This window comes from Dendropsophus ebraccatus, chromosome 9 (assembly GCF_027789765.1).
Source record: "Dendropsophus ebraccatus isolate aDenEbr1 chromosome 9, aDenEbr1.pat, whole genome shotgun sequence".
NCBI classification, from domain to species: Eukaryota; Metazoa; Chordata; class Amphibia; order Anura; family Hylidae; genus Dendropsophus; species Dendropsophus ebraccatus.
Window position 1 is genome coordinate 38,705,668 of NC_091462.1, and position 27,649 is coordinate 38,733,316.

Genomic DNA, 27,649 nt, shown 5'->3' on the forward strand with positions numbered 1-27,649 from the left:
TCCAATCTTATAAAGATGGTTTTATTCATTCGGCACAAACAGCTTTAAATACATAGTCCCATACAAGTAAGAAAACATTTGTTTCATGTACGATATATCAAAGTTTTCAATGGGCAGGTTGCATAATGGCACAATAAAAAAAATGAAATGTTTTCAAGATATTAAGACAAGAGAAGAAGTACGCTACAGCCTAAAAACAACAGGTAATTTACCCACATCCTAAAAATACTACATTATCCGATTAGGCACAGCACTTTACAAATCAGTCTTCTCCTTCTACATTTGCCACGGAGAGATCCTTCATTTCAGGTAGCACCAATTGAAGCGTTTGCCATCTGCTTATCTACGTAACTACCGTATAAGGTAAAGCTTTTAGAACCCATCCGCTGTCACAGGGCCACAAAACGCACCATCCTGCCACGCGTTTCGGGCCCATTTAATAGCTATGGGGGATAAAGTAGTGTTGAGCGAACACTACGCTGTTCAGACACTGGATGATTTCACAGCACAGTATATAAGTAAGGCTTTATAGATTGATAGTGTTACAATACGCAGAGCAATGCTTTAGATTGAGAAGATACGGTTTTTATGAGATGGTTGTGAAATGCGTTTTTCCATGGGTTATACGGAATCTTGGGTAATGACGACATGCTGCGTTACAAACTTTAGCTTATTGGGTGTATCACAGTCCAGTCTCTTTTTAACTCTCTCTAATGGAGGCGTCAGGCTCTAGAAGCTGCTGTTTCTTTAGACAAACCATCCTGATTCTTTCCCTTATATGTTCGGCTGTGGAGGCCATGTCACTTGGACTTCCAAAATACTGCTCAGTTCTGAAAGAGAAGAATACATGCTTAAGTTCTAAGTACTGCGCACATCTATATAACTGCAAGCGGAAACGTCCTGTACAGTAAAGTCTGTAAAACTAACATAAAGGGAACGTGTCATCAGAAAATGAAATAGTATAAATAATGGTTTTGTGTTAAACATATTTTTTTTTACGAATTTTAAATTGTTTCTAACTTTCTATCTATATTCTAAAATAATTTTTGCAGTTTTCATTCTCACCACTGGGGCTAAAACTAAGCTGAGGCTTCCTGTTGTGTCTGTAGTGATAAGAGGAGGCTGCTGTAAAATTGCAGCAACATGCAACACCAGTATATAGAGACAATGGCAGCTCCCTGTGGAATGACCTCTTCAAAGGTCACAGAGCATGCTCAGTAATGTTGTACATTCATCTCAAGGGGACAGAGTCTGTCTATTGTGATCCATGTCCATGAGTCTTGCTAAAAAAGCTCAGGCAATATGGCAGCCCCCATGACAATGTACAAAGAGTGAAATAAAAAAAATTACAGTCAGAAAAATAGAAATAGATTACAATAGAGGAACCAGTTTAAGTATCTGATTCTAATTATTAAAAAAAAAGTGACATATTCCCTATAAATAGGCGCTCTGGAGGAAAAAAATAAAATTGTTAAAGTTTATGTATATGTGTGTATATATATATATGTGTGTGTGTGTGTATATATATGTGTGTGTGTGTGTGTGTGTGTGTGTGTGTGTATATATATATATATATATATATATATATATATATATATTCAACACAGTACTTATCAGCTACTGTATGTCATGGAGGAAACTAACTAACACTACACCAATGGAGATCGGCATTTTGATAAGGATGCAAAAATGCCTGTAGTTTCCACTGGACACCATTATGCACTATGCGCTAAGTTTTATCTATTCTATTATCGGTAAATTGTGTGTCCCAGCGCGGGTCTATCAAGCCCACGGACTGTAAGCATCTGTACACAAAGTATCTGTGATATTACTCCTCGTGCATTTGCTGGGACAGTCTGATTAATTTACAAACCTATTACACTTAACCATTTCTCTGCCAACTGTTGGGGCAGAGACTGAGAGTCTATTTTCTTCTGCTATATTTACAGCCATATAAGATCTGGACATGGTGCAATAGGAGGGTTGTGTAAGAGTACAAGATCTGTAATAAGGTGCAATATCATATGTGCAAGAATGATGTGCAATATTCATGTGCACCTTTGCGCCTTGGCCCTTCCGTGTATACCCCTTATTATGAGGTATAATCCTATCGATGTATGCTACTAACACATTACTTGTTCCATATGTATCACTGTGTATGCGCCAGATATCGGTGATCTCACACTATCTAGCAAACATTTGCTTAGTTAAAAAGTCTTTAGAATTCTTACAGTACGTAAGAAATAATATCGAGCTGCTATTTGATATTGTTTGTCTAAACTGTATTTTTTGTTTGGGTCACTATTCTGCCAATTTTTACTTGTTCTATTCTCTTTTTGTTTTGTTTTCTCCTGGGCACTTATCTTAGGTAGGGACCATCATTGTGGTTTGGGCCACCATGCTGAGGAGGTGAGCATTAAAAAAGTCAGGGAGAAGGCGTATTCCGCCAAGTACAGGGTGCACTTTACTCCTTATTCCATTGGACCCTCCTATATATTTGTGTTCCTATGATTGGTGACTCCTGTTAAACATTGACCACTGGGTTAGTGATGACCAAAGAGGAGGAAAGGGTTCCCCCGACAGACCCGTATTTGGACTTGATGAGCTCTTTGCTATCTGACAGTGATCCCTTCTGTCATCCCTCACTATGTCAGGTACAGTCTCTCTGGACAGTTCCCAACACAGACACAGGAGGCAGCAGGGAGCTTGTGCTGGATAAGAAAGTGCTACATGGCTTCCTCTGGGGTATACTCCAGCTAATAACTACTAGAAGAATTACATTTTTTAAATGGAAGTCATTTACAAATATGTATAACTTTCTGGCTCCGGTTGAATTCTTATTTTTTTTTTTCTTAAGTACCCCTTTAAGTTAGACTCTTTTTTGGTTTTTATTGTTTTTCTTCTCCTACACCTAGAATAATAAATAAATAAAATAAAAAAAACGGTCAGATCTCACAGGATCCCCTAGGACTCTGTTCTGATCTGTTAAAAACTAAATTGGAAGACTAAATAACTAAGATTATAAATAATGTACAAATATAGTACACACGGCAGACGACATTACCAGCGTACACTGCACAGACACATGACTTACCCATCGGGATAAATTACAGGCACGGTTAATCTATCCAGCAGAGATTTCCCAACACCTTCAATTTCTTCAAACTGTTCAAAATCCAATGCGGATTCAGAAAGGTCTGGACTCTCCTGTAATATCTGCAAGACATTGTAATATAGAGTGGATGAGTTACACAGACATAATATAATGTATAAAGACACTAAGCGGAACACCAGTGTGGAATAGCACATAGTGTGCGAGTGCGACTAAAGCCCAGATACAAACTATATTGGTCGCCACTACTTTTCTGTACAGAAAACTTCAATAAATGAATTTAATTTGCTACAAACAAAAAGCCATGTCCTTTTACCAACACTACTGATAGCACAGGGGATGTGCAATCAATACAATGCCGTTTTAAATCAAAGTTGTCCTAGTGATCAGCTGATCTGTGCAGGTTGAGCTTTTCTAAGATCTGTGCAATAACTCATTTGCCTTGCAGTGACCTCTGCAGGGGAAATGCATTATTACAAGGTGTCCATTTATACGCATTGAAGATCACGTAACGGGGTCACATTAGGACCACAAGCTAAAATCTAATATTTCCAGGATGTGTTTAGAATAATTTTAATTCAGCATTCCCTTTTTTTTCAATTTTATTACTCTCATCAAGCAACTATATTTAAGGCTATGATGCTTCTGTGGTCCCGCTGCTCACCCACATGACTCACATGGAGGCATCTCATAAAGAAGAATAAGGAAAGTGACAGCAGTAGTTGATAGTGACAATGTCAATCAAATGAGCAAGCAGCGGGACTGGAAGCATTAGCCTGTAAAAAAAATAAAATAAATAAATTACATAAAAAAATTACCCAGAGTGCTGCTTTAATAAGTTCTAACACTTATAACAAATATATAAATAAAACAAGAAAGAAGAAAAAAAAAAACGACATTGCATTAGAAACTGAAAGTAACTATATTGTACTGACAGCAATACAGGAAGGCGCTTTAGAGAAATACAGGCGACCTTTAGATGAATAGAAGTACTTGGCGCGGGTCATATGCAAATGGTTCTAACCTTTTCGGCGTTTGAGTGAAAAGCGAGAGCCATTTCCAGCCTGTGAACCCTCTCTTCTGAGGTTATCGTAAACTGTTTCCACACTCTGTTTAGTTTCGGAAGCGTGTCCCCCGATGACCTCGACGTACATCTCAGAGACTGACATAATACAACCGTGGCTTGCAGTAACTGGCGACCATAATCGTATGTGCTCTGCCGGAGAAAATAAAGCAATAATGGGCAGGGAACAGAGCAATTATTTGTTATTGTTGCTGAAGAGAGGGAGAGGTCAAAAAAACTGTCAGGCCACAGAAGCGGCTTCTTGGATTACGCATAAGCGGACAAGATACGTGATAAACATTTTTAAGGACTTAATAAGTGAGGAAGCACACAGCACTTTATCCAGCGGACACAAGACCTAGAGCTGTATTTTTCTATTTGGTTAAAGTGACACTGTCACCCCCTTTTTGCATTCTGTCTTCTCTACACAGGTGTAAAGGATAAATTTCGCAGTTTTTATACCTTATTTTATGTCATACGTCATGGTGCTTGTTCCCATCAAAAGGGATCTTTTATCATCTGCGAATTACGCTACCTTGGTGGGGCTTTACGTCTGCAGCGCCACTTAGCCCCGCCCACATGACAACATTGGCCCACCCCTCTGTGAAGTCATTGGCACACAGGGCTCGCCCCCTTGGTGACCGTTGGTATGGGTCAACCTAGGGGGTGGAGCCTAGACCTTTAGGCCGGCCCTTTCCAATGGCCGTCGAGGGGACACAGCCTAGACTGCTATGACGTCACAGAGGCACCCTTGTGGGTGGGGCTAAGCCGCGCTAAGCCCACAGATGATAAAAGATCACTTTTAACTGGAACAAGCACCATGACGTATGATATAAAATAAGGTATGAAAACAGCAAAATTTACCTTTTACACCTGTGTAGAGATGTCAGAATGCACAAAGGGGAGGACAGTGTCACTAAGTTTCCTTTAACTGACTGTGCTAATCTTACTGATTATTATCGCTCCTTTGCTGCCTTCCATTGGTCTGTGTTAAAGGGCCCTCAGTATGGCCTCCTTAAATCTCCCTCTTTGTTTATTTGCTCATACAGTTCACACTAAAGCATGTGTATTACAGGGGCCTGGTCATATTAGTGATCTTTTAAAACATGGCTTCTACCTGTCTAGATGTCATTGTCAGCATGAGTTGATAAGATTGTCCAGGAATGAACACTGTTTTCAATACATACCCCTGGGTGCTACTAAAATAGAAAAAATACCCCATACCCCCAGTCGCTGCTATTCTGATGTTACCCGGTTCTCTGCTTCATCCTGCTTTTCATGTCACCCCAATTCTGCAGTAACTACTTGCCTAGCTAATCCATGGCTGAGCCAAGTCACTGCTATTGTGCACTGACTGGCTGAGTGGCCAAGCTCCTGCATGTTTGTGACATTATCTGAAGCAGGAGGAAGTGCAGAGGACTGATCACTGGGGGATTGGGGTAGGTGAGTATGTTTTTTTTTATTCTGGCAGCGGTCAGGGGAATTAACAAATAAATAAAACATATGGAATTAGAGCTGTTCACACTACGAATTTGGTGCAGAGATTCCACCGGTAATCCCTCCTGCTATGCCTTTGAATAGGAGGGCTTGCGGGCCTCTGCCCTCCCCTCATAGAACTGACATGTCTTAGAGCAGGAGCCATGTTACTGACAGCAACTCTGCAAATGTTTTAAACAGCTTAACTTTACTTTACTCACCCATACAACCTACTTCATGGACAAGTAGTGTGTTATATAAGCACTGGATAATGTGAAGCTTAATATATAACCAGAATAAACTGCAAACATGTTTAACATTTGAAGGTATGGATATAACATACACTACTTATTAATCCTGCAGAAGGCTTCAGTATAAATACCATAGCTTTACCTGTGCAACATCTACAAATTTTCTATGTTTTTCTATCAGAATTTTGGTTTCTTGACTGTCGTCTCCCAGCCTGATGTGTGTCTTTAGTAAGGCATCGAGTAATTCATTCAACCAGTCTACAGCCTGCAAAACAGTAAAGGGGGAAATGGCATTATAAAGAAAAGACCAAATGCATTCGGACGCACCGGACAGGTAATCGACAAACGGAGAATGTGCCAAAATAGGTTATAAATGTGCCGTACAGTTCCTGGGATTATGAATAGCACATTAGATATCACAAAATAAAAGCAGGGATGTAATACAGCAACACTAGGCAGAGAAGCCATTGAAGCTGTCAAAAACCCTAACCTGAAGTATGTGTAGCACAGGGAGCACATGCCTTGACATCCCATTGGGTTCACGCTGTGCGGAGGAAGATGTACTTGGCTAGGGAACATTGAAAAACACGTATCTAGTGCAAACCCCAGTGGGCGCAGGAGTGTAATGAGCCCTTCACTTTAGTGCACTAGAGATGGAAGAGAACGGTGCCCGTTACACAGGAATAGGCTGTGAATGTGTGATAGTCACCTGCCATCAGGAATGCCCTGTAGAGGAAAGTGGATAACTAAGGGCCCTATAACATAGGCTAATGCCATGTGTAAAGAGTGCTGATCTTGTAGATTGTCACTCATTTACTGAGCCTAATACAAGGCTTGACCACAGTGTAAGTGAGCCACATAAAGGTTCGCTGGAGTGTTCTTGTGGCCCTTTGCTACACTGAAGCTGGGGAGACACAAGAAAACTAAACAAAAGACCCATTTTCTTTGCACATTTATCACACTGAACTGCAGGGACCAATAGGGTGCTGGGTTTTAGGTCATGTCCACACATCCATTGTCGTACTGGTATCTGTGGAATGGGCAAGAGGAGCGGCGGCAGCAGACCATCGCTATCTCCTATGGGCTATCTCCAAAAGATTGTCTAAGGAGCCCCTCCCCCAGCCCCCCCGGCTTTGACCTGCTCACTTTTGGCACATGTAATGGGGGCGGCAGCGAGCGGGGAACGAGGAGCAAGTGAGTGCTCATCGGACAGGTCAGCAGTCGCTTGCTCCCCACCTCACCTGTGTTGTAGGGGCTATACCAATACAATTCAACTCAAGGTTTTTGTTTTCTGCCTTACCTGAGCGGCATCTTCTTCACACTTAAACAATTGAACCATCTGCAGCATTTTTAACCTCCGGACATCCACCATGTCTTCACACCTGAGAAGAGAATAAGGTTAGCGATCAGTATTCCTAGAAATGGTTATTTCTTCACATTATCCTACAGATATGCCCTGTAGAAATCACTGGAGTGAGCGGCACACAGACAGAATAAAATATTCTGTATATATTAGCGTACGGCCTATCCAAGCGAGCGCTTATGGAGAGCTGGAAGAGACAGCTGTCAGCCATACAGCGGTTACGCGTACCGCCAGCAATAACTATCCTTACAAAACCATTAGGCTGAAATCTGACTACAATAAAATCCCTTCTTTTCACAGAGCTCTAGGAATCTGATCCAGTCAACGAAAAGCAGGAAGAACTTTCCCCCCAAAAAACATAACATGTCAGGTTCACTTTTTCCCATAGTCCCTCGTGACCTTGGATAAAAGACTATAAAGTCAATAGAGGGCATAAAGTGTAAATGGTCTTTGTGCGTTCTGAGCCACTCAAGAAGAACATAATGATAACCTCCCACGACAAAGCACAACGCCTGGAGACCTCGCAATGACTCAGATAACTTTTAGCTCCACTTAAGAAGCTGTCAGGAGTTTGGCAGGGCCCAGGGTGTGCAGGAGAATCACTTGATTTAATCTTGATAAATGTGCTGGAAGCCGAATCACTCCTGATCAAATCACAAAGGATTTTGCTTAGTACGACGACAATGATGTGAAAGGATTAATCTACCCAGGCCTTCACCTTGAGGCTTGGCAAGTTTTTCCTAATTCCCATATTTTTATTTGAAAGTGTCAATCAAATGTTAAAGAGGACCAGCCATGTTTTACAAAAAAAAAAAAAAAAAAAGGGAAATCAGACACCAACTGGTTTCAGAAGGTTATATAGATTTGTAATTTAAATCTCCAGTCTTCCTGTACTTATCAGCAGCTGTATGTCCTACAGGAAGTGGTGTATTGTTTCCTGTATGACACAGTGCTCTCTGCTGCCACCGTTGTCAGCATCAGGAACTGTCCAGAGCAGGAGCAAATCCACATTAAAAACCTCTCCCGCTCTGGGCAGTTCCTGACATGGACAAGGGTGGCAGCAGAGAGCACTGTGTTGGTTTAGAAAAACTACACAAATTCGCCGCAGTCATAGAGCAGCTGATAAGTAACTGAAGGGATTTTGTTTTTGTTTTTTTAAATAATTTACAAGTCTTAAGTCTGTATAACGTGCTCGCGTCAGTGGATTTGATATACTTTCTCCGGAATACCTCTTTACTGTTATCACACCCACTTAACCATAACCATACAACAGCAGACAGGCTCACCTTTGCTTCCTCAGCTGCATGTCTTCCATTACACCTTGAACATGATCTACATTATCCTTGTTCTCGGTTGATACATCTTTTCCATAAGCCCAAGAAGCTTGGTTGGAAATCTGATCGAGAAGATTCTGTCCCTTTTCACGTAAACCTTGAAGACCGGTGTCTGAAAGCAAAGAGCAGAGCAGACTGAATGTGACTCGTACACAAAACACCGGCAAAGCCTGAAGATGTGTGCGTGTGTACCCCCACACTATAGAAGAGAAACCTTCAGTTCTATGACGACAGTACATATTTTACTAAACTGATCTAGAAAATTCAGTGCAAAGTCATTCTTTGCATCTTTATAGGGGGTTGGCGCTCCTCTACTGATACAGAGTACAGACATGTTGTTGTATGACGAAATTCTTGTAGCCTATGGGCAGCATTAGAAAGAGCTCAGTACATGCAGGTTATACATTGAACGTGATAATATAAAGCTCCCCCTAGTGGTGGTTACAAGATGTTAAAATGTATCTAAATGTAACTACTTGGTGGATGTGAAATATGAAAATCTGTAGTGGGCCTTCCTCTCCTCCCAAGCCCCCTGCAGAGTGGTGGTACTGCTGACAGCCAATTGATATACCTTTTGCATTAAAAACATGTGTCAGGTAGCTGTCATCAGCCTCAGGGACTGTTTCTATAAACGTCACTTAAGCTTTCAAAGGTATTTATTAAATGGATGCCTGTGACAGATGTCATACTTTGGCATCTGTCACCCGTAGGCAAATACAGTATCCAGTTAATGACTACCATAGAATAGAACTATGTAATCTACGACATTAGTGCATCCTTATTTTTTTTTGAGAATTATAATAATTTGTTTTTATGTTTATATAGAACCAATACATTCCGCAGCACTTTACAATTCTGGTGGTATACGCATAAGACAAAATCAGACATACCCAAGTCAAACATGAAGAATGAGGGCCCTGTCCTAGGATAATGCAGGTGACAGTGGGTGAACCAGTCACCAACCAATTCCTGTCTTATAGAACTGGTGTGCGTTTAGCATGTATGTCAGGAGATATGCATACTTGTAATGGTGCCCTGATACCCTAAGGGCCCTATTACACAGGACCATTATTGTGCAAATTATCCTTATATCGCTTAAATTTAAACGATAATCGTTTTGTGTAAATGCAGGCAACAATCAAACAACCAAACAAGAAATCGTTCATTTGACGCTGATACCAAAATCATTGTTAATCGTTTATTATAATTCTGTATTCATTCACTAATTGTTCAGTGTAATGCTGCGTTTACACGAAACGATAATTGGCCCAATCGTACGATTAACGATGTCGGAATAACGATTTTTTTTTTTCATAACGATCAGCACATTCTCACACATTGGTTAAAATCGGCGAAGGACTGTTTACACGGAACGATCTGTGATTTTTTTGCGAACGACAATTTGAGAACATATTGTAAGATCAAAATGAACGATTTCTCGTTCGTCGTTTGATTGTTCGCTGTGTTTACACGTAAGATTGTCGTTCGAATTCGATCGTTATCGCGCAAATTTGCACGATAATCGTTACGTGTAAATGCAGCATAATTCCACATCATTCCTTCATTTGCTGGGATCAGACGGAGTAAACGATCGTAGTAATGATTGTCTATTTACACAGAAAGATTATCTGACAGATTATCTCCCAAAGATTTGAAGCCAAAGCCAGAATGAATTTGAAAAGAGGAGAAATCTCAGGCTTTCCTTTATCACCCGCTCTCTGTTTCTGGCTTTGGCTTCAAATCTTTGGCAGATAATCTGTCAGATAATCTTTCTGTGTAAATGAACCCTTAGGAATATTGTTCTGTGTAATATGGTGAACAATTATTTATCAAAATGGCTTAGTCTAATAGTCCAATTCCCTCTCAGAACCCTAACTCAAAGGGTTTTTCCGGGCCAAGATAACTGATGGCTTATCCATATGGTAGGCCATCAACCACTGCCTAGGATACACTACACAGTGAACTGGGCCACAAGCAATTGGCTCCATTCTCTGTGTAGTAGTGGCGCTGCGTAGCTACAGGTTACCCCAGCTGATATGCTGCGGATAAGCAATCAGTTATATTATCCCGGAAAACCTCTTAATGGTGCGTTCACACCTACAGGATCTGCAGCTGATTTTCTGATTTAAATTTCATTTAAATGCAGCAGATCTGCAGCAGATTTGATGGTGCAGATTTGATGCTGTGTTCAGTTATTTAAATTAAATCTGCTGCGGATCTGCAGCAGAAAATCAGCGGCAGATCCGGTAAGTGGGAACGTACCCTAAAAGTGTTAATTGCTGGTAAAATGCTGCTGTTTCCAGTGCATTATATTTTATTACCTGGCCTGTACAACAACAGGAATCATACAACCACTAGTGCATATGTGTATCCGAGTGGCTAGGCTACTGGGACTGTGCGACCTTTGGAATGGATATACTGAAAGGGAATAATAAGACCACCAGGGGGCACCATAACAAGTAGGTGCCACATCTAGACAAGGAAGTTATCATTTTCTTAAGAATTCCTATTGAAAAGTTATGATGTAGCAGAGAAATGTAACCTTGGTAGGACAATCTCTTTACATAAAGCATTACAAGGCGGAGGCTCACTTTATTCAGAGATAATGCCGAGGCAGCTGGACTGCTTGGAGACGACAAGTCCCTATGTGAATGAAGCAGTGGACAATGCTGCTGAATGGGCACTGCTGAGATGACTGTGGGTATTATTATTGACAAACTATTAACTTGTGCTGTTGTATAATTAGCTACATAGTACGGCCGGAGCTGGATGAGAACAATGGGCACCTCTGTGTATTCAGACGCTGCATGCTAGAATACTAATCTCGCTTTCCATCCATCATCTGCACAATATTAACATAATTCTATAAATTATAGCGGCTCTAATGGCTGCAGGAAGGGCAGGGTTGCCCTTTGAGAATTTAAATGATTTCTAGTATCGAATTATTTTCTTATGTTTCATCCTTGGGGGAAAAAAAATTAAAAAATTTGACATGTCACAAAATTTGACTAGTTGGGATCTAAGTGCTCACACCTCCACCCATCTCTAACATTGGTTCTCTCCCCGGCTCACTGCTCCATAGAGATTACAGCGTACCAGGGAGTCATACAGATTTGTGCTTCTTCTGGATCATTTTAGTGATCTGAACAACCGGATCCTAACTTATCTGAACTTCTGACAAGTCTCTGCAACATACTGTACAAACACAGAAAGTGCAACGGCAACCTGCAAGTGCTATGACTTACCGTATATACTCCCCCTGTAGTATACACAATATAAATATTTGGAATGGAAAAACTGCTTTAAAGATTTTGTTGAACAACGTAGGTATTCTCTGTATTTTAGCCATACAAATGTGCACCTGCATAGTGTGAATAGTGGTATTGGTGCTGGCCATTTTTTTTTTGTGAGATTAAAGGGGTTATCCGGCATTAGAAAAATATGGCTTTTGACGATTAACGATTGCAAATGAGATCATTTCTCGTTAGCCAGAAATCGTTCACCATATTACACAGAACAAGAGTCATTAGTTACAACTATCGTTACTATGATCGTTTGCCCCATCTGATCCTGGCAAAAGAAGGAACAATGTGCAATTACACTGCATTACACTGTGGAATTACAGTGAACGGTTAATGATGATTTAAGGGTTTCATCTAAATTAAGGATCAACGACGCAAGAACGATTTTTCGATTATTGCCTGCAATAACATAGGACAATTATCAGTTAAAGGAGTAGTCCGGCGAAAGTTTTTATTAAAGTATTGTATTGCCCTCCAAAAGTTATACAAATCCCCAATATACACTTATTACGGGAAATGCTTATAAAGTGCTTTTTCCCTGCACTTACTACTGCATCAAGGCTTCACTTCCTGGATAACATGGTGATGTCACGACCCGACTCCCAGAGCTGTGCGGGCTGTGGCTGCTGGAGAGGATGATGGCAGAGGGATGCTCAGTGTCCCCCCAGTGTCCTGTGTCCCTCAGTGTCCCCCTGCTATCATCTGCTCCAGCAGCCACAGCCCGCACAGCTCTAGGAGTCGGGTCGTGACATCACTATTTTAGCCAGGAAGTGAAGCCTGGATGCAGTAGAAAGTGCAGGGAAACAAACACTTTATAAGCATTTCCCGTAATAAGTGTATATTGGTGATTTGTATAACTTTTGGTGGGCTAAACAATACGTTAATAAAAATTTTCACCAGACTTCTCCTTTAAGTTTGAATGATATAACGATTTTCCACGCAATAATCGCCCCGTGTAATAGGGCCCTTAACCCTAATCTTATGCATAGGTAATAACAGAGGTTAGAATACCCCTATATACACTCCTGCAAATTGCTCTTGATCCCAGCAGGGGGACACTTGTGATCAACTTATTGTCAATGGACCCTCCTAACAAGTAGGTGGAGAACACCTTCACACATTTTACAGCTCCATTTTACAGACTATTTTTTCCCCAGTGTTACTGAGATAATATTACGGAACTTTTACATACAGGAAGCTGGAAAACTTTAAAACAATTTTACTTTTCCTTCCACCTCCCACTGCTAATACATATAAGCCATCAGTGTAGTCTAATGAAAGCTGACAAGGCTTGATCCATCCATGACCACTGTGTACATTCCCACTCACCGCAGCAGCTATCTATAGCTGATGGAAATGCCAGGCCACTGGGTGGTAGTGGAATAATTAGTATTTGCCTTACAGCGTGAGTACTAAGTGTGTCTGGCGGGGTCTTACCAACACTTTTGAGCTTTTCTTCAAGCAGTTTTAATGTTTGCTGAATTGCTGCTCCATCTGTGGGGGCCACATCAACACACAGCATACCCAGCAGGCCGTCCAATTGCTGCGATAACTGACAAAAACAATATTTAGAAATCAGACTACAGCAAAGCGAGAGCTGCGAAGCAAGCTGTTACCAGGCACGGCAACAAAGGCTTGTATATGAAAATAGTTCACTGTCAGGAGAACAAACAAAGGATTCGGGGAACAAACTGTAGATAGTACAGAGAATTGCAGGGGTAGTGGGTAATCATAGGGGGTATAACTTACATCTTTATTAAAAATGGCTATCACTATATAGGATATCTCTTCAACTATACACACTCAGTGTGAGACCTGTGTCAGGTGGGAGCGACACAATGCACAATAATTCTGTCTGTCCAGAACTATTTCTTAAAATGGAACTTGCCATCGATTTCCATAATTCCATGACTGTTCCTTCTTACTGTTGTCATTTCAATAGCGGAAAAAGATTTAGCAGATTTAAAGGGGTAGTTCTCCAAAAAAATATTCTTTTAAATAAACTGGTGCCAGAAATGAAAGATATTTGTAATTTACTTCTATTCAAACATTCTCAAGTCTTCCAGTACTTAACAGCTGATGTATGTCCTGCAGAAAGTGGTATATTCTTTCCAGTCTGAAGAGCAGGAGAGGTTTTCTATGAGGATTTTGCTACTGCTCTGGACAGTACCTGATATGGACAGAGGTGGCAGCAGAGAGAACTGTGTCAGACTGGAGAGAATACATCACTTCCTGCAGGACATACTGCAGCTGATAAGTACTTCAACACAACAGATTTATTTAGTAGAAGTAAATTACAAATCTCTGGCACCAGGTGATTTGAGGAAAAAAAAATTGGTGAACAACCCCTTTAAGTTGTTCATTTAAAACAATATTCATTCTATATAGGAGTCTAGTGGGTGGTCTTACTCGGTGACTGACAGGCTTCACTTAGCCACTTTACAGACAAGATAACCGTCAATCACTAGAAAGGGCCACGCATTGGACTAAGCATAGGAAGAACAGAATAATTATTATACAGCCAATAAGCTTTAGAGCGGGGCTGTAATGTCACGACCCTGAACCTGGAAGTGGTTGCACAGAGAATTTTGGAGCTGCATAATACTGGCAGTGGAGTGGGAGGCAAGGAGCTGGCAAATAGATAGAAATCGCCCATCCAGTCAGCCCGTTTAAGTGTAAATTTCTGAGTTACTTGTATGGTAATATTCAGGTGTTAATCTCTTTACGAGTGTTATACCTCTTGGGCGACTCCATGAAATTCTAGTGCTGTCTGCAGCAGGTTCTGCCGAAACTCTAACTGGCTGGCCTGCCGATAACAGACATCGCTGAGCCGCTGCTGCAAACTTTTCAGCTCCACTAGATCTTCTTCATCGCCAGCATTCAAGAGTGCTGCAATCTGCTGATTCAGCTCAACATACACAGCAAACCATTCCTAGAAGAAAGAAGAGGGGCACTGTTAGGCTGCATTGTGGTACTGTCTATAGCCGTGGACCCGTAGCTACAAACAGCCCTATGGATGTGTATCCATAGGCTGCATTCCCATGTCCGCAATCCACAGATCATTCATCCTTGCTGCAATTGCCCTCCCATTTTGCATGTCTGTGTTTTTTGTGTGTTATGGATCTCTACGCTACATACAGACGAGCCTGGGACATTCAAATGTGTGGACAGAACTACGGATTGCGTGAAAGCAGCCCGACTCATCATCTATGTTATTTCAATTACTTTGTATTAACTGGAGATTAATACAAAGTAATTGAAATAACATAGATGACCCAACATTAAAAACAGGTGTAAATGTGACACAGAAAATAGGAATTTTGCATTGACCTGTTGCATTGTGGATACTTACTGTATATCCCTGAACCCTTCGATTTACATGATGGAGGAACTGTGGTGGTACAGAACAGGCAATGATAGGGCTTCTCAGCGTTTTCACAATGCATAATCTTTGGAGGAACATAGATCTCCCTCTAAATACAATCAGTAAACTATGGCTTTAAAGAAAAAGGAACATGGCTGACGCATTTCAGACTGTCGTGGTCTTTATGCATACCTATGAATTTGGAATCCGGTGATCTGAAATGCGTCAGCTAGGTTTCCCTTTTTCTGATGAAATATTTGGCTGATTTTTGAGTATGTCATCTCTTGCCAATCTTTACTTTTTTGGGGGGGAATTTGTAATCCTGGAAATTATTTAGGACACCTGCCCAGCATCAGAGAGTGGACAAAGTAAAGGCCGATACATGGCACGATGTAGGGGAGGAAGCAATCGCTGATCTGACAGGTCAGCTTCCTCCTCGTTCCCGCTTGCTGCCTGTGATATTACACACACAGACAACAAGTGAAAGGAGTGGGAGGGAGAAGCCTGGATGAGTCTTCAATGTGGCCCATTGAAGTCAGCGGCGGTCTATTACACGGAGTGACATGCAGCAGACCGTCACTATGGTGATGTTGCATGTCAGCTGATCGTGATCTTTTAACATGAATTAAAATAGTTTGGTGTAGTAGGGCCCTAAGTCAGTTTACTGCAACCGACTGGGAAATAAAGCATTTCATGTTCCCTATGGGTAAGTTCACTAGTGATGAATATGTTGCTAAAGATTCCAACCCCCCAATTAACTTCAATAGGTCAGTGAAGATCTGCAACAAATCTTCAACATATCTACCAAGTGTGAACAAGATGAAATGGGTTTTCTAAGCCGAGCAACTAATTTTTCTCTGCTTATTCCAGAACTGTATTGCCAATGGTATGAAACCGACCGCCATAACTGTCTCGACAAGATATAGGCTCCATAAATGGCAGCCGCACACTGATGAAGAACAGCAATGACAGGGTATCTGATCTCCTGGTTATAAAGGTGAATCTACTGTGAAGGCATTGAATAGCTTGTGAACCTGTTGCTCCTCGGCAATGCACTCGATTAAGTCCATTCTGTTTATCAGGTTGTAAATAGCTCTTTTAATAGGTTCACTGCAGTTATCTCGGCTATATTTAGTGAGCAGAGTGCAGGCAGTGACCCCGCATAAGCTTCAGCTATTCTATTCATGATGAGTATTCCAGCAGGTAATAATAGCATCTCGTGATAGAGGACTTGGCAGCGCTGAGATAATGTCTAAAAGAGAGCAAGCGGCTTGTGCCAGGCACGATTGTGCACCACAAGCTCAGAGCGAATAGTATAGTTTCCCCTGCCACTGACTGAACCATGGCTCTGGTGTCAAACGTGAAGTGATCAATGAAATCTTGTCATACATCACATATCGGACACTAAAACGTGGTCAGCCATACGTGGGAGAATTCTTGCCCAAATATACTGTATATAATAATTACGGAATTTAAAGAAGCATTCCGGAATTTTTTTTTTATTCATTCCCCTGCTGCGCACTGGTGCGTATACCCACCAGCATCCTGCTTCGCCATTCAAATCCCGCGCGCGTTCACGTCACCGCTCTTCTGACCCCTCTTCTGTCTCCATGTCAATTGAAGGCCGCAAGTCCTGCTCTCCCATAGAGAATGCGTTGAAGAGAGTGACTTCTGGCTTCCAATCAACATGGAGACAGAGGAGCGGCGGCGTGAACGTGCGCAGGATTTGAATGGTGCCGCAGTGTTAGGATGGTTTCTGGCTACTTCCTCCTGGCCCTAAAGCCCTGATGGACAGATTTCCACCTGTTTGGGAATAGGTAGAGATCTATTAGTCAATATGAGATCTCAGGCTGGGTTCACACTGTGTTTTTGCGGTCCTTTTAACAGGAAAATCGGGTAAAAAAAATAGATGCATTCGTTTTCATCCGTTTTTTCCATTGATTTCCATTATAAAAAAAAAAAAAATGGATCAAAAAACGGCTCAAAACGCATCTTTTTTTTAGATCACACAAAGACCTGAGCAACCACATTTTTAATGTACGCTAAAAAGAAAAAAACAGATGCGTTTTGATCCATTTTTTATATTTTTTTTTTTTAACGGAAGTCAGTGGAAAAAATACATAAAAAAAAGAAAAGTAAAGATTTAGGCTGCGTTTACACTATGTATATTTCAGTCAGTACATTTCAGTCAGTATTGCAACCAAAACCAGGAGTGGATTGAAAACACAGAAAGGATCTGTTCACACAATGTTGAAATTGAGTGGATGGCCGCCATATAACAGTAAATAACGGCCATTATTTCAATATAACAGCCGTTGTTCTAAAATAACAGCAAATATTTGCCATTAAATTGCGGCCATCCACTCAATTTCAACATTGTGTGAACAGAGCCTTTCTGTGTTTTTAATCCACTCCTGGTTTTGGTTGCAATACTGACTGAAATATACTGACTGAAATATACGTAGTGTGAACGCAGCCTTAAACAGCAAAAACGCAGTGTAAACTCTAATCAGTGTAAGATCTAATAGTCAGCTGTTTGACGCTCCACTCAATACAATGACTGATGGCAAGAAGCCGTGCGCCATTCAATATATAATCACCTGGCGCTATCACTATACATTGGACAGCAGGGCTGTCCCCGTTCACTGCGTAGTACATGGTGCTGAACAGCTGATCGGCAAGGCTGTTGGTACCCTGACGATCAGTGTCTGATCCTATGAATGTCTTAACCTTTAACCTCTGTAAACCTTATAACCATCACTTTTTCCACAATCTTCCAACAACCGTGACGAATAAAGAGACATCCTGCCATGCCTACACTTACACTGTGCTGACTCTCAATTTCTTCGTGTTTCTGCTGTAAAGCCTGAGAAGCTCTGATGGAGTCACCAATTCCCCATTGTGTTCTTAGCTGTTCTGACCCGGGTCCTTCCAGCCAGTTTACAACCTGCAATAAAAACAGCAAACGTCATTGCTGAATTATTTAGAGAATGGAGATGGATAACGTGTACAGAACACAGAGAATTTATTCAAGTAAAATGCAACTACACAATGTCCGATCGAGCAGGAGCCGAATGGATAAGCAGATAAGCCGAGAGCTGTATGCCTCTAGGGGGCGCCAGTGACTCATGTGCAGGGATCAGATTTTGATGGAATAAGTTACGAACTTAGTACTTGGTCACATGAACAACTTTTACATAAAATTGTAGAACCCTTTAAGAAGGCAAGTGGTCATAATAATGGAATCCTGGAAAAAAAAAAAAAAAAAAAAAAAAAAAAAAAAACAGCTTTCTGTATTTTTTTTCTTAAAGCGAATGTACCACTTGGTACATTTTTTTTTTTTTTTTTTTTTTTTTTACATGAACAGACCGGAGCTGGCGTGGGGATGCGGTGCCACGTTCCTTTTTTTGAACCGCTGCTGGGTCCCCACATAGGGCGGCAGTCTATTCCCAAGCACCAGCCCGGCTCTTTGCCCGCTGGCCCCAGTGTGACAATCTGCTTCTGTGACGTGGCTCCATTAGAATCAATGGCGCCGTGTCACAGAGGGGAGGGGGTTTCGTCACACTGGGGGCCAGCGTGCCCGCCTCCAGGGCTATATGCCTGGCCGGTGCTCGGTAATAGACCGGTGACGTGCGCAGGAACCAGGCTGCAGTTCAAAAAAAAGGAACATGGCACCGGCATCGCCACACCAGCGCCGGTCTATTAATGTAAAAAACACAAAAGCAATGTCCCTAGTGGTGCATTCACTTTAACCCACAGTTTGCCTAGAAAATATCTGTATATGTAAGTGATGTATGTTATTCCTGCATTACCATCCTGTAAAAAGAAGCGATATCTGGGCTAATCCCTCCATCGCCATGCCATCCACGCTCTATAGAAGAGACATCTTAAAACTGTTGTCATGTGACTGATCCTGCGCCATCAAACTCCCATTTCGCAGCGGTATCACTGACTCATGCAGACCTGGATTAAGACTTCCAGGATAAGTAGCTTTGTCAGGGCAACCCAAGCGACATTTCATATAATCAAAGCAGACACTTCCAAGACTACAGATTACTCCTCTATGAAATCTCGCCGCTTCACTGCAACGGCATCTTAATACTACATTGACCCCAGCTCCTTAAACTCACATCAGTTTGCTATAACAAGCTAAGCTATAGAAGATGGTGCTGTACATATACTGCAGATAGGGGCAAGCTTTAGCTATGGACTGCTGAGCATTTACTTTTATTTAGACATATATTCACATATATATTATTTATATGTACTTAAAGGGGTATAAGAAGCGGATTGCTGGGATTCTCAACAATTCTAAGAATGGAGCAATGAATGGAGCCCTCACTGTGGCCTATGGCTCTATTCATTCTATATGGGCCCGCCGAACATTCCCATACAGAATAAATGAAGAGCAGGCAGCAGTGGCCGCACAGATGCAATGAGCTCCCCATTCATTGTGGGGCAATTGCAGGATCGGTGGGGGTCTTGGAGGATGGACCTGCAGAGATCAGCTTGTTATGACCCTATCCTATAAATAGGGGATAACAAGCTGAGATTTAAACTGATATAGAACTGACACTTTAAAGGAGGTATTGCCATTAACAAAAAGAAAAATTGACTTCGGATTGATCAGAATTAGAGATGAGTGCATTTTGACCATGCTCGAGTCCAATCATTCAGCATTTAAATACTAGTGGCTAAAGAAGTTGGATGCAGCCCTAAGGCCTATGGCTGAATCCATGTTTTCCCAGACTCCCTAGGTCTGCATCCAACTTCTTTAACCACCGGTATTCAAATGCTGAATGACTCCAGTCAGAATCTCACTGCAGAGACCCCCATTATCTCTGAATATAACCAGGAGAAACACGTAGCTGTGTGCTTCACTCCCTGACCCATCTCATCTGCAGGCTCCATAGACTTATAACAAAGCTGAGGATCTTATGGAGTTCATGCCCTGATCAAGTCAGAGATGTTTGGTAACAGAAGACCTACACAATATCAGGCCGCTGGTATCAATGCTATGGCATTTTAATCCAAACCCTTACATATAAAGTAAAGGAAAAACAAAAGGCACTACAAAAACCTTATCAACAAAAAGATCCCATCCTATAAAGCTATTATACAAAGGGTTAATAAAAGGTTAATATCAATGGTGTAATTATAGCAAAGAAGAAATGATTTATAGCAGATTCTTGAAAAACAGATGAGGCAAAGACTGTAGATAGAAATGTCAATGACAACATATAAATAGTCCCACACAGTAACTCTGGCAGTGTAGTCTGTATATCCTGCATATAGTGTGAATGTGATAACTTGCGTGTATTACTTTATTTTTAATTTAAAGGGTGAAAAAAAAAGAGGATAAAAGCAGAAGGGTATGCAGCCATTATTGTGTTTACCTGGATACGCCCCATAATGGACAGGTTCTGTGCACAAGCCCTATTCTAATTAGTAGGACTCATGCACGGACCTTGGCCCAGCATGGGACGTATACAGGGAAGCACAACCATCCTTCTGCTGTTCTCATCCTCATGACAGGTACCCTTTAAGACAGATGTGACCGATTTCCCTTCCCCCTTGGCTAATACCATCTTAAACTAGATTTGCATTTCCAGGAAAATACATAGTGCTTGAAAAGAGCGCCCCTTTACCAGTGACTTCCCTTTAAGAGAAACTTGGATCCCATTCCTTTAAGAGCGACATGGCTCCCGTCCCTATAAGAGTGACTTGGGTCCCATACCTTTAAGAGCGACTTGAGTCCCTTTAAGAGTGACTTGGGTCCCGTCCCTTTAAGAGCTACATGGATCCCTTTAAGAGATACATGGATCCCTTTAAGAGCGACTTGGATCCCTTTAAGAGCGACCTGGGTCCCTTAAAGGGACCCAGGTCGCTCTTAAAGGGACCCAGGTCGCTCTTTAAAGGGAATCATTTCGCTCATAAAGGGACCCAAGTCGCTCTTAAAGGGACCCAGGTCGCTCTTAAAGGGACCAAGGTCGCTCTTAAAGGGACCAAGGTCGCTCTTAAAGGGACCAATTTATCTCTTAAAGGGACATATTTTGCTCTTAAAGGGACATATTTCGCTCTTAAATGGACCCAGGTCGGTCTTAAAGGGACCCATTTTGCTCTTAAAGGGACATATTTCGCTCTTAAAGGGACCAAGGTCGCTCTTAAAGGGACATATTTCGCTCTTATAGGGACCCAGGTCGCTCTTAAAGGGACCCAGGTCGCTCTTAAAGGGACATATTTCACTCTTAAAGGGACCCAGTTAGAGCGAAACGGGTCTCTTTAACCCCTTAAGGTCCAAGCCAATTTTCGTTTTTGCGCTTTTGCTTTTTCCATTTTATGTTTAAAAGTCCATAGCGCTTGCATTTTTTCACCTAGAGACGTATATGAGCGCTTATTTTTTGCGAAACCAATTGTACTTTGCAATTACAGGCATAATTTTTCCATAAAATATGTTGTGAAACCGGAAAAAAATCATTTGCGCTGTCAAATTGAAAAAAAAACGAATTTGTTTTGATTTCGGGGAGTTTTGCATTTACGCCGTTCGCCCTATGGTAAAACTGACTTGTTATGCATGTTCCTCAAGTCGTTACGATTACTGTGATATATAACATGTATAACTTATATTGTATCGGATGGCCTGTAAAAAATTCAAACCATTGTTAACAAATATATGTCACTTAAAATCGCTCCATTCCCAGGCTTATAGCGCTTTTATCCTTTGGTCTATGGGGCTGTGTGAGGTGTCAGTTTTTGCGCCATGATGCGTTCTTTCTACCGGTACCTTGATTGCGCATATACGACTTTTTGATCGCTTTTTATTACATTTTTTCTGGATTTGATGCGACCAAAAATGCGCAATTTTGCACTTTGGGATTTTTTTGCGCTTACGCCGTTTACCGTGCGAGATCAGGAATGTGATTAATTAATAGTTCGGGCGATTACGTGTGCGGTGATACTAAATATGTTTATTAATTTATTTATTTATTAATTTATATTTATAAAATGGGAAAAGGGGGGTGATTTGGACTTTTATTAGGGGAGGGGATTTTTTATTAATAAAAACACTTTTTTACTTTTTTTTTTTACATACACTAGAAGCCCCCCTGGGGGGCTTGTATATACATAGCACTGATCTCTCATAGAGATCAATGCTGTGTATATACACAGCAAAGGTCCATTAGATCGGTCATAGATTGCTATGGCCTGCTGCAGGCCACAGCAATCTATTGCCGAGCCGGGATCAGCGTCATTCCGACGCTGAGGCCCGGCACGGGCAGAAGAACGGATCTCCCCCCCGCGATCGCATCGCGGGGGGGAGATCCGTGCCACTAGACACCAGGGATGCACGGAGGAAAGCACTTCAATGCAGCTGTCAGGTTTGACAGCTGCATTGAAGGGCTTAATTAGCCGGCGCGGCAACGGGACCCGCGCCGGCTAATAGAGGCACTGCCCGGCTGCAGATTGCAGCCGAGATCGGTGCCGTTCAGAGCGGGGTCCCGGCGGGACCCCGCTCTGAACACCCCCTGCGGCACCATGACGTATCAGATACGTCATGGGTCGCTAAGGAGTTAAGAGCGAAATATTTCCTTTAAAGGGACCCATTTCGCTCTTAAAGGGACCCAGGTCGCTCTTAAAGGGACATATTTCGTTCCTAAAGGGACCCATTTGCCCCCTCAAGGGACCCAGGTCGCTCTTACAGGTACTTAGTTTGCTCTTAAAGGGACCCATTTAGAGCGGCTTGGGTACCGTCCCTTTAAGAGCAGCTTGGATCCCGTACCTGCTACATGGCTGCCTCAGCTCTGCTATTTTACTGACTGACCTCTGCTACTTATAATGGTAAAGACCATTGCTCGGTTACCATGACAATCTTACTCATGTCAGGGAGACAAAATGGTTAAGGACCTTCCATATATTACATCTTCTATTGGCCAATAGTGGACATGTGACTGTGGATGGTGTGATACAATGCATGACGAGACCTTAGAGTTCCTATTGGCTGCTATATTTCAGCTATTTGCATATGTGTTGTGATTGGCTGTCAGCGGTTAGAGTGTGGCCATTATTTGCAATGGGCCATTATTTTCTATGGGAAATTTGGGGTCTTTAAACGTAAATTTCTTACAAACGACAAATTCGATCGAAACGAAAAATAGATAGCACACCACACACCGCCGAGGGCTTCGAAACGCAGTTTGAACGGAGTCTGTGCGCAAAGCGATTCGGGCTGTATTACGCGCAGAAAAATGGCTGGAAGAAGAAACGGAAGAAGAAGAAGAATATGGATTACAATATAGTGCTTTTCAAGCACTATAAGAAGTCATCAGTAGAGAACCTCTTCCAGCAGATGTGGTTGGTAAATTTACAGTAATTGAATGTAAACCTGTCCAGGATTAACCTGTATCTATACTAAGATAATAGGAAATACTAATAGGACTAGATGAACCAAGTGGTTTTTTTTCATGCCGACAATTTTCTATGTTTCTATCTTTAGCCAGACTTACAATGGGGACAGTCTCCTGCAGTGACTTAGATCAACAAGAGTCAGGGAGTGAAGCATTGGACCAAGTGCTTCTTCCAGCTCTGCCTGATGATTAGTCGAAGTCTGAACACCATCCAGCAAAATACATATACAATATACAATAAATCTAGTGAATAAAATTCCCTGGGACTGGTAACAACCAGGCAAGTGTGCGCAGAGTATGACTAACCAGCGGGGTGGCTTCCTCTTACCTGCATAACCTTCTGCTGAATTTCGTCTAGCTGCGTGCGTTTGCTGCGCTGTCTGCACACTTCTTGGTAGCGAGTATACTGTTCTCGGAGGGAATCAAGAAGTTTCATAACCTGAGGCTGAGCCAAAAGTTCATCGTCCATAGGAGACCACTGGACGCCTCCTTCTGAGCCGTTAAAGCGCCGCTGCTGAAGCTCAGATAGCAGCTCGTGACCTTTAAAGAATAAAAAGTAAAAGAGCAACATAAAAAAAAAGATAAGATATTTAATAAAAAATGAAATAAAGTTACACAAGGAGTAATGTATAGAACATATGTTTTCTTCAAAGCGGTGTTTCCCTGTTCTATCGTATTTACAGATGCACAGGAAACACTTGGGTTACTGTCCCAATTTTATTTGGACTTAAAGGGGTACCACAGAAACAAAAAGTCTTTCAAATCAACTGGTGCTAGAAAGTGCCAGAGATTTGTAATTTACTTATATTAAAAAATCTCAAGTCTTCCAGTACTTATTAGCTGCTGTATGTCCTGGAAGTGGTTTTCTTTCCAGTCTAGAAAGCAAGAGAGGTGTTCTATGGGTATTTACAGCTGCTCTGGACAGTTCCTGTGACGGACAGAGGTGGCAGCAGAGGGCATTGTGTCAGAATGGAAAGAATACACCACATCCTACAGGACATACGGCAGCTGATAAGTACAGGAAGATTGGAGATTTTTTAATAGAAGTTAACTACTAGAGATGAGCGAACCGGGTTCGGGTTTGAGGCGAACCCGAACGTTCGGCATTTGATTAACTGTGGCTGCTGAACTTGGATAAAGCTCTAAGGTTGTCTGGAAAACATGGATACAGCCAATGACTATATCCATGTTTCCCACATAGCCTTAGGGCTTTATCCAACTTCAGCAGCCACCACTAATCAAATGCCGAAAGTTCGGGTTCGGATTGACTCGAGCATGCTCCAGGTTCGTTCATCTCTATTAACTACAAATCTCTGCGTTTCTGACACCAGTTGATTTCAAAGAAACCTTTTTTTCGCTGGAGTAAAAGGAAAGGTTTCTCCTTGAGGATTGCACCAAAAGGTATGAATGGTGTTTTAAAGGCCATGTAAAAATATACAAAGCAGCCTCCAGTATCGGTTGCTCTCTTGTGCCACCTACTGGAGGTAGTATCCCCGCCGGTTAATGCTTGGCCCCTTTAACAATGTTATTTTTCATATTTGTTTCACCCCCAGTGGACCACTGCATGACCTGTAAAACTCCAATGACTCTTGGTGCTTTCCTCAAAGAGAAACTTTACCCATTCAGTCTCACAACAAAAACGCTGCTCTGTACCAAGGGGTAAGAACCTGGAAACTGTTCTCTACAGAGGGGTAACACTTCTGGCTAAACTATTCATACCCAGTTACATTTCAAGGCTCAAAAGGGACCAAGTCCCAACTTTCAGGGGCTCTACCTCCAGTAGGTGGCACCAGAGAGCAAGCTCTATTCATTACAGAGGAGGGAAACTTGCCTATCGATTTCAGTGAGAGGCTTCTATCATCTGCTCACTTGACTTAGTAACTCTGGAGAAACAATAATGGTGCCAAAGCATCCAAGTATAACATGGAGAGCCGTATAAAGCTTAAATAGAATGTGTTAATTTTTTTTTTCTTGATAAACATAAATTTTAAAAAATTGTCGGTAATGTTTTTTATCTCCCAAATTTTCTATCTTAATGTCTATTTTTTATTAAGAAACAATCCTGAAATCTTGCAGTTTTCAGTCTGGCCACTAGGCCTTATAGTAAAGGGGTACTGTAATTTATATGAACTTTCGACATGTCACTCAAATGTGACAAAAGTTAAAAATGCACCCGGTTTTCGTGGTGGATTAAATATAACCTGGGTCCCAGGCTGTCCACTAAAGCTGTTCCCCAGTGCACAGGTGCACTGACGCAGGACCCTAGAACAACAAGCACGCTCACATCAGTGCATCCTCTTTGCAACTCCTATATAGTAGATGGCCCCTGTGTAGGTTCCTCTATAGTAGATGGCCCTCTGTATAGTCCCCCTTTAGTAGATGCCCCCCAGTGTAGTCCCCCTATAGTAGATGCCCCCCAGTGTAGTCCCCCTATAGTAGATGGCCCCCTGTTTAGTCCGCTTATAGTAGGTAACCCCCTGTGTAGTCCCCTTATAGTGGATAGCCCCCTGTGTAGTCCCCGTAAAAAGTAGATGGCCCCCTGTGTAGTCCCCCTACAGTAGATGGCCGCCTGTGTAGTCCCCGTTTATAGTAGATGCTCCCCTGTGTAGTCCCCCTACAGTAGATGGCCCCCTGTGTAGTCCACTTATAGTAGATAGTTCCCTGTGTAGTCCCCCTATAGTAGATGGCCCCCTGTGTAGTCCCCCTATAGTAGATGACCACCTGGGTAGTCTCCCTATAGTAGATGGCCCTCCTGTATGGTACCCCTATAGTGAATGGCCCTCCTGTACAGTCCCCCTTTAGTGGATGACCCCTGTGTGGCCCCTCCCCCACTGTAGATAGCTCCCTCCTGTATAGTCTCCCTATTGTAAATGACCCCTCCTGAGTAGATCCCCTTTGGTACATGGACAAGCTCCTCTACAGTAGATAAATATTAAAAAAGCAAAAACTCACAACCAAGTAGAGTGCTCACTCAGGAATTTAGGACAGGTGTCCTGGATTCCCAGGACGGCCGGCAGCTGCACATTTCATGGGGGCCCATCAGAGGATGCTCTGAAACAGTGCCTTAGACCACTCTATCCTGAGAACTGAAAAGCGCCAGAAAGGATATCTCCTGAGAACATGGCGATAAATTTAGGCTACATATATTTAGTTGAATCTAGAGTAGTTTTTTTTTTTTAACTCCTTTTTATACTCTGTTGAAGTGAATGTGAGCTGGGATGCAGTACTCTAACATGGCCACTACAAAGGGTCTGGCGCTGTCTGCTTCCGGCTCTGTTCTCACTACATGTCTGGTAAAAAAGCTGATTGCCTTGGGGCAAGGTGCCAGCACCCAACCAATATTAAAGTAGCCTGGAAAACCTCTTTAACACTCTCATACTTTCCAACTAATTTCCAACTTCTCTCTTTTCATCAGTTTCTTTATTCTATTAAAAGAAATTAAGAACCGGGAAGGATGACCTCATCCAGCTTTATCAGACACGTACAGCACGCGCCCTGCTTATTCCTCCACAATATAACCCTTATATGCAAGCCTTTGTCTCCTTTAGCTTACCAGACTATCTTGTGACACTGACAGTATAGGGGAATATGTATCGGTAGCCATAACCTATTCAGTATGTGTATGTTTGTCTGGCCAGTCAGGAAATAGATGATACGCTTCATAAGCTACGCTGTCCAGCAGATTTGTAGTCAGTCTACACTAGAGGTCTGTGTCATCAGAGATCTAAGGACGTATTAGACACAGAGAGTGAATTCCTTTAAGGACAGATCAGTCCGTTACAACACAATGAATCATCACGTTACAGCCGCCTCTACATCATTTCCTAATGCTGCACTCACATAGCCGTATTATATATAGAACTCTATGACACCTTATTCCTGGTCTTCCTGCAATTAGACAGCCAGTTATTATAACGCGGCTAATAAGGGACAATCATCATCCGCAACCTCCTAGACTATCCATTGATGTGGAAATGTG

The 27,649-nt window shown here is 42.0% G+C and overlaps 1 protein-coding gene across 2 annotated transcripts in view; it reads right to left on the bottom strand.

Moving 5' to 3' along the window:
* SESTD1 (SEC14 and spectrin domain containing 1) overlaps window positions 1-27,649 on the bottom strand; it is a 112,831-nt gene continuing 85,182 nt past the window's right edge. For both annotated transcript variants that reach the window (XM_069985178.1, XM_069985177.1), the window contains exons 9-18: window positions 23,999-24,210; window positions 18,090-18,212; window positions 14,639-14,833; window positions 13,339-13,453; window positions 8,552-8,711; window positions 7,203-7,284; window positions 6,045-6,167; window positions 4,137-4,328; window positions 3,095-3,216; window positions 1-830 (exon numbers count right to left, since the gene is read on the bottom strand). In XM_069985178.1, the coding sequence (XP_069841279.1) occupies window positions 701-830; window positions 3,095-3,216; window positions 4,137-4,328; window positions 6,045-6,167; window positions 7,203-7,284; window positions 8,552-8,711; window positions 13,339-13,453; window positions 14,639-14,833; window positions 18,090-18,212; window positions 23,999-24,210 (1,454 nt within the window). In that variant the 3' untranslated portion in view covers window positions 1-700. The remainder of the gene's footprint in view (window positions 831-3,094; window positions 3,217-4,136; window positions 4,329-6,044; window positions 6,168-7,202; window positions 7,285-8,551; window positions 8,712-13,338; window positions 13,454-14,638; window positions 14,834-18,089; window positions 18,213-23,998; window positions 24,211-27,649) is intronic.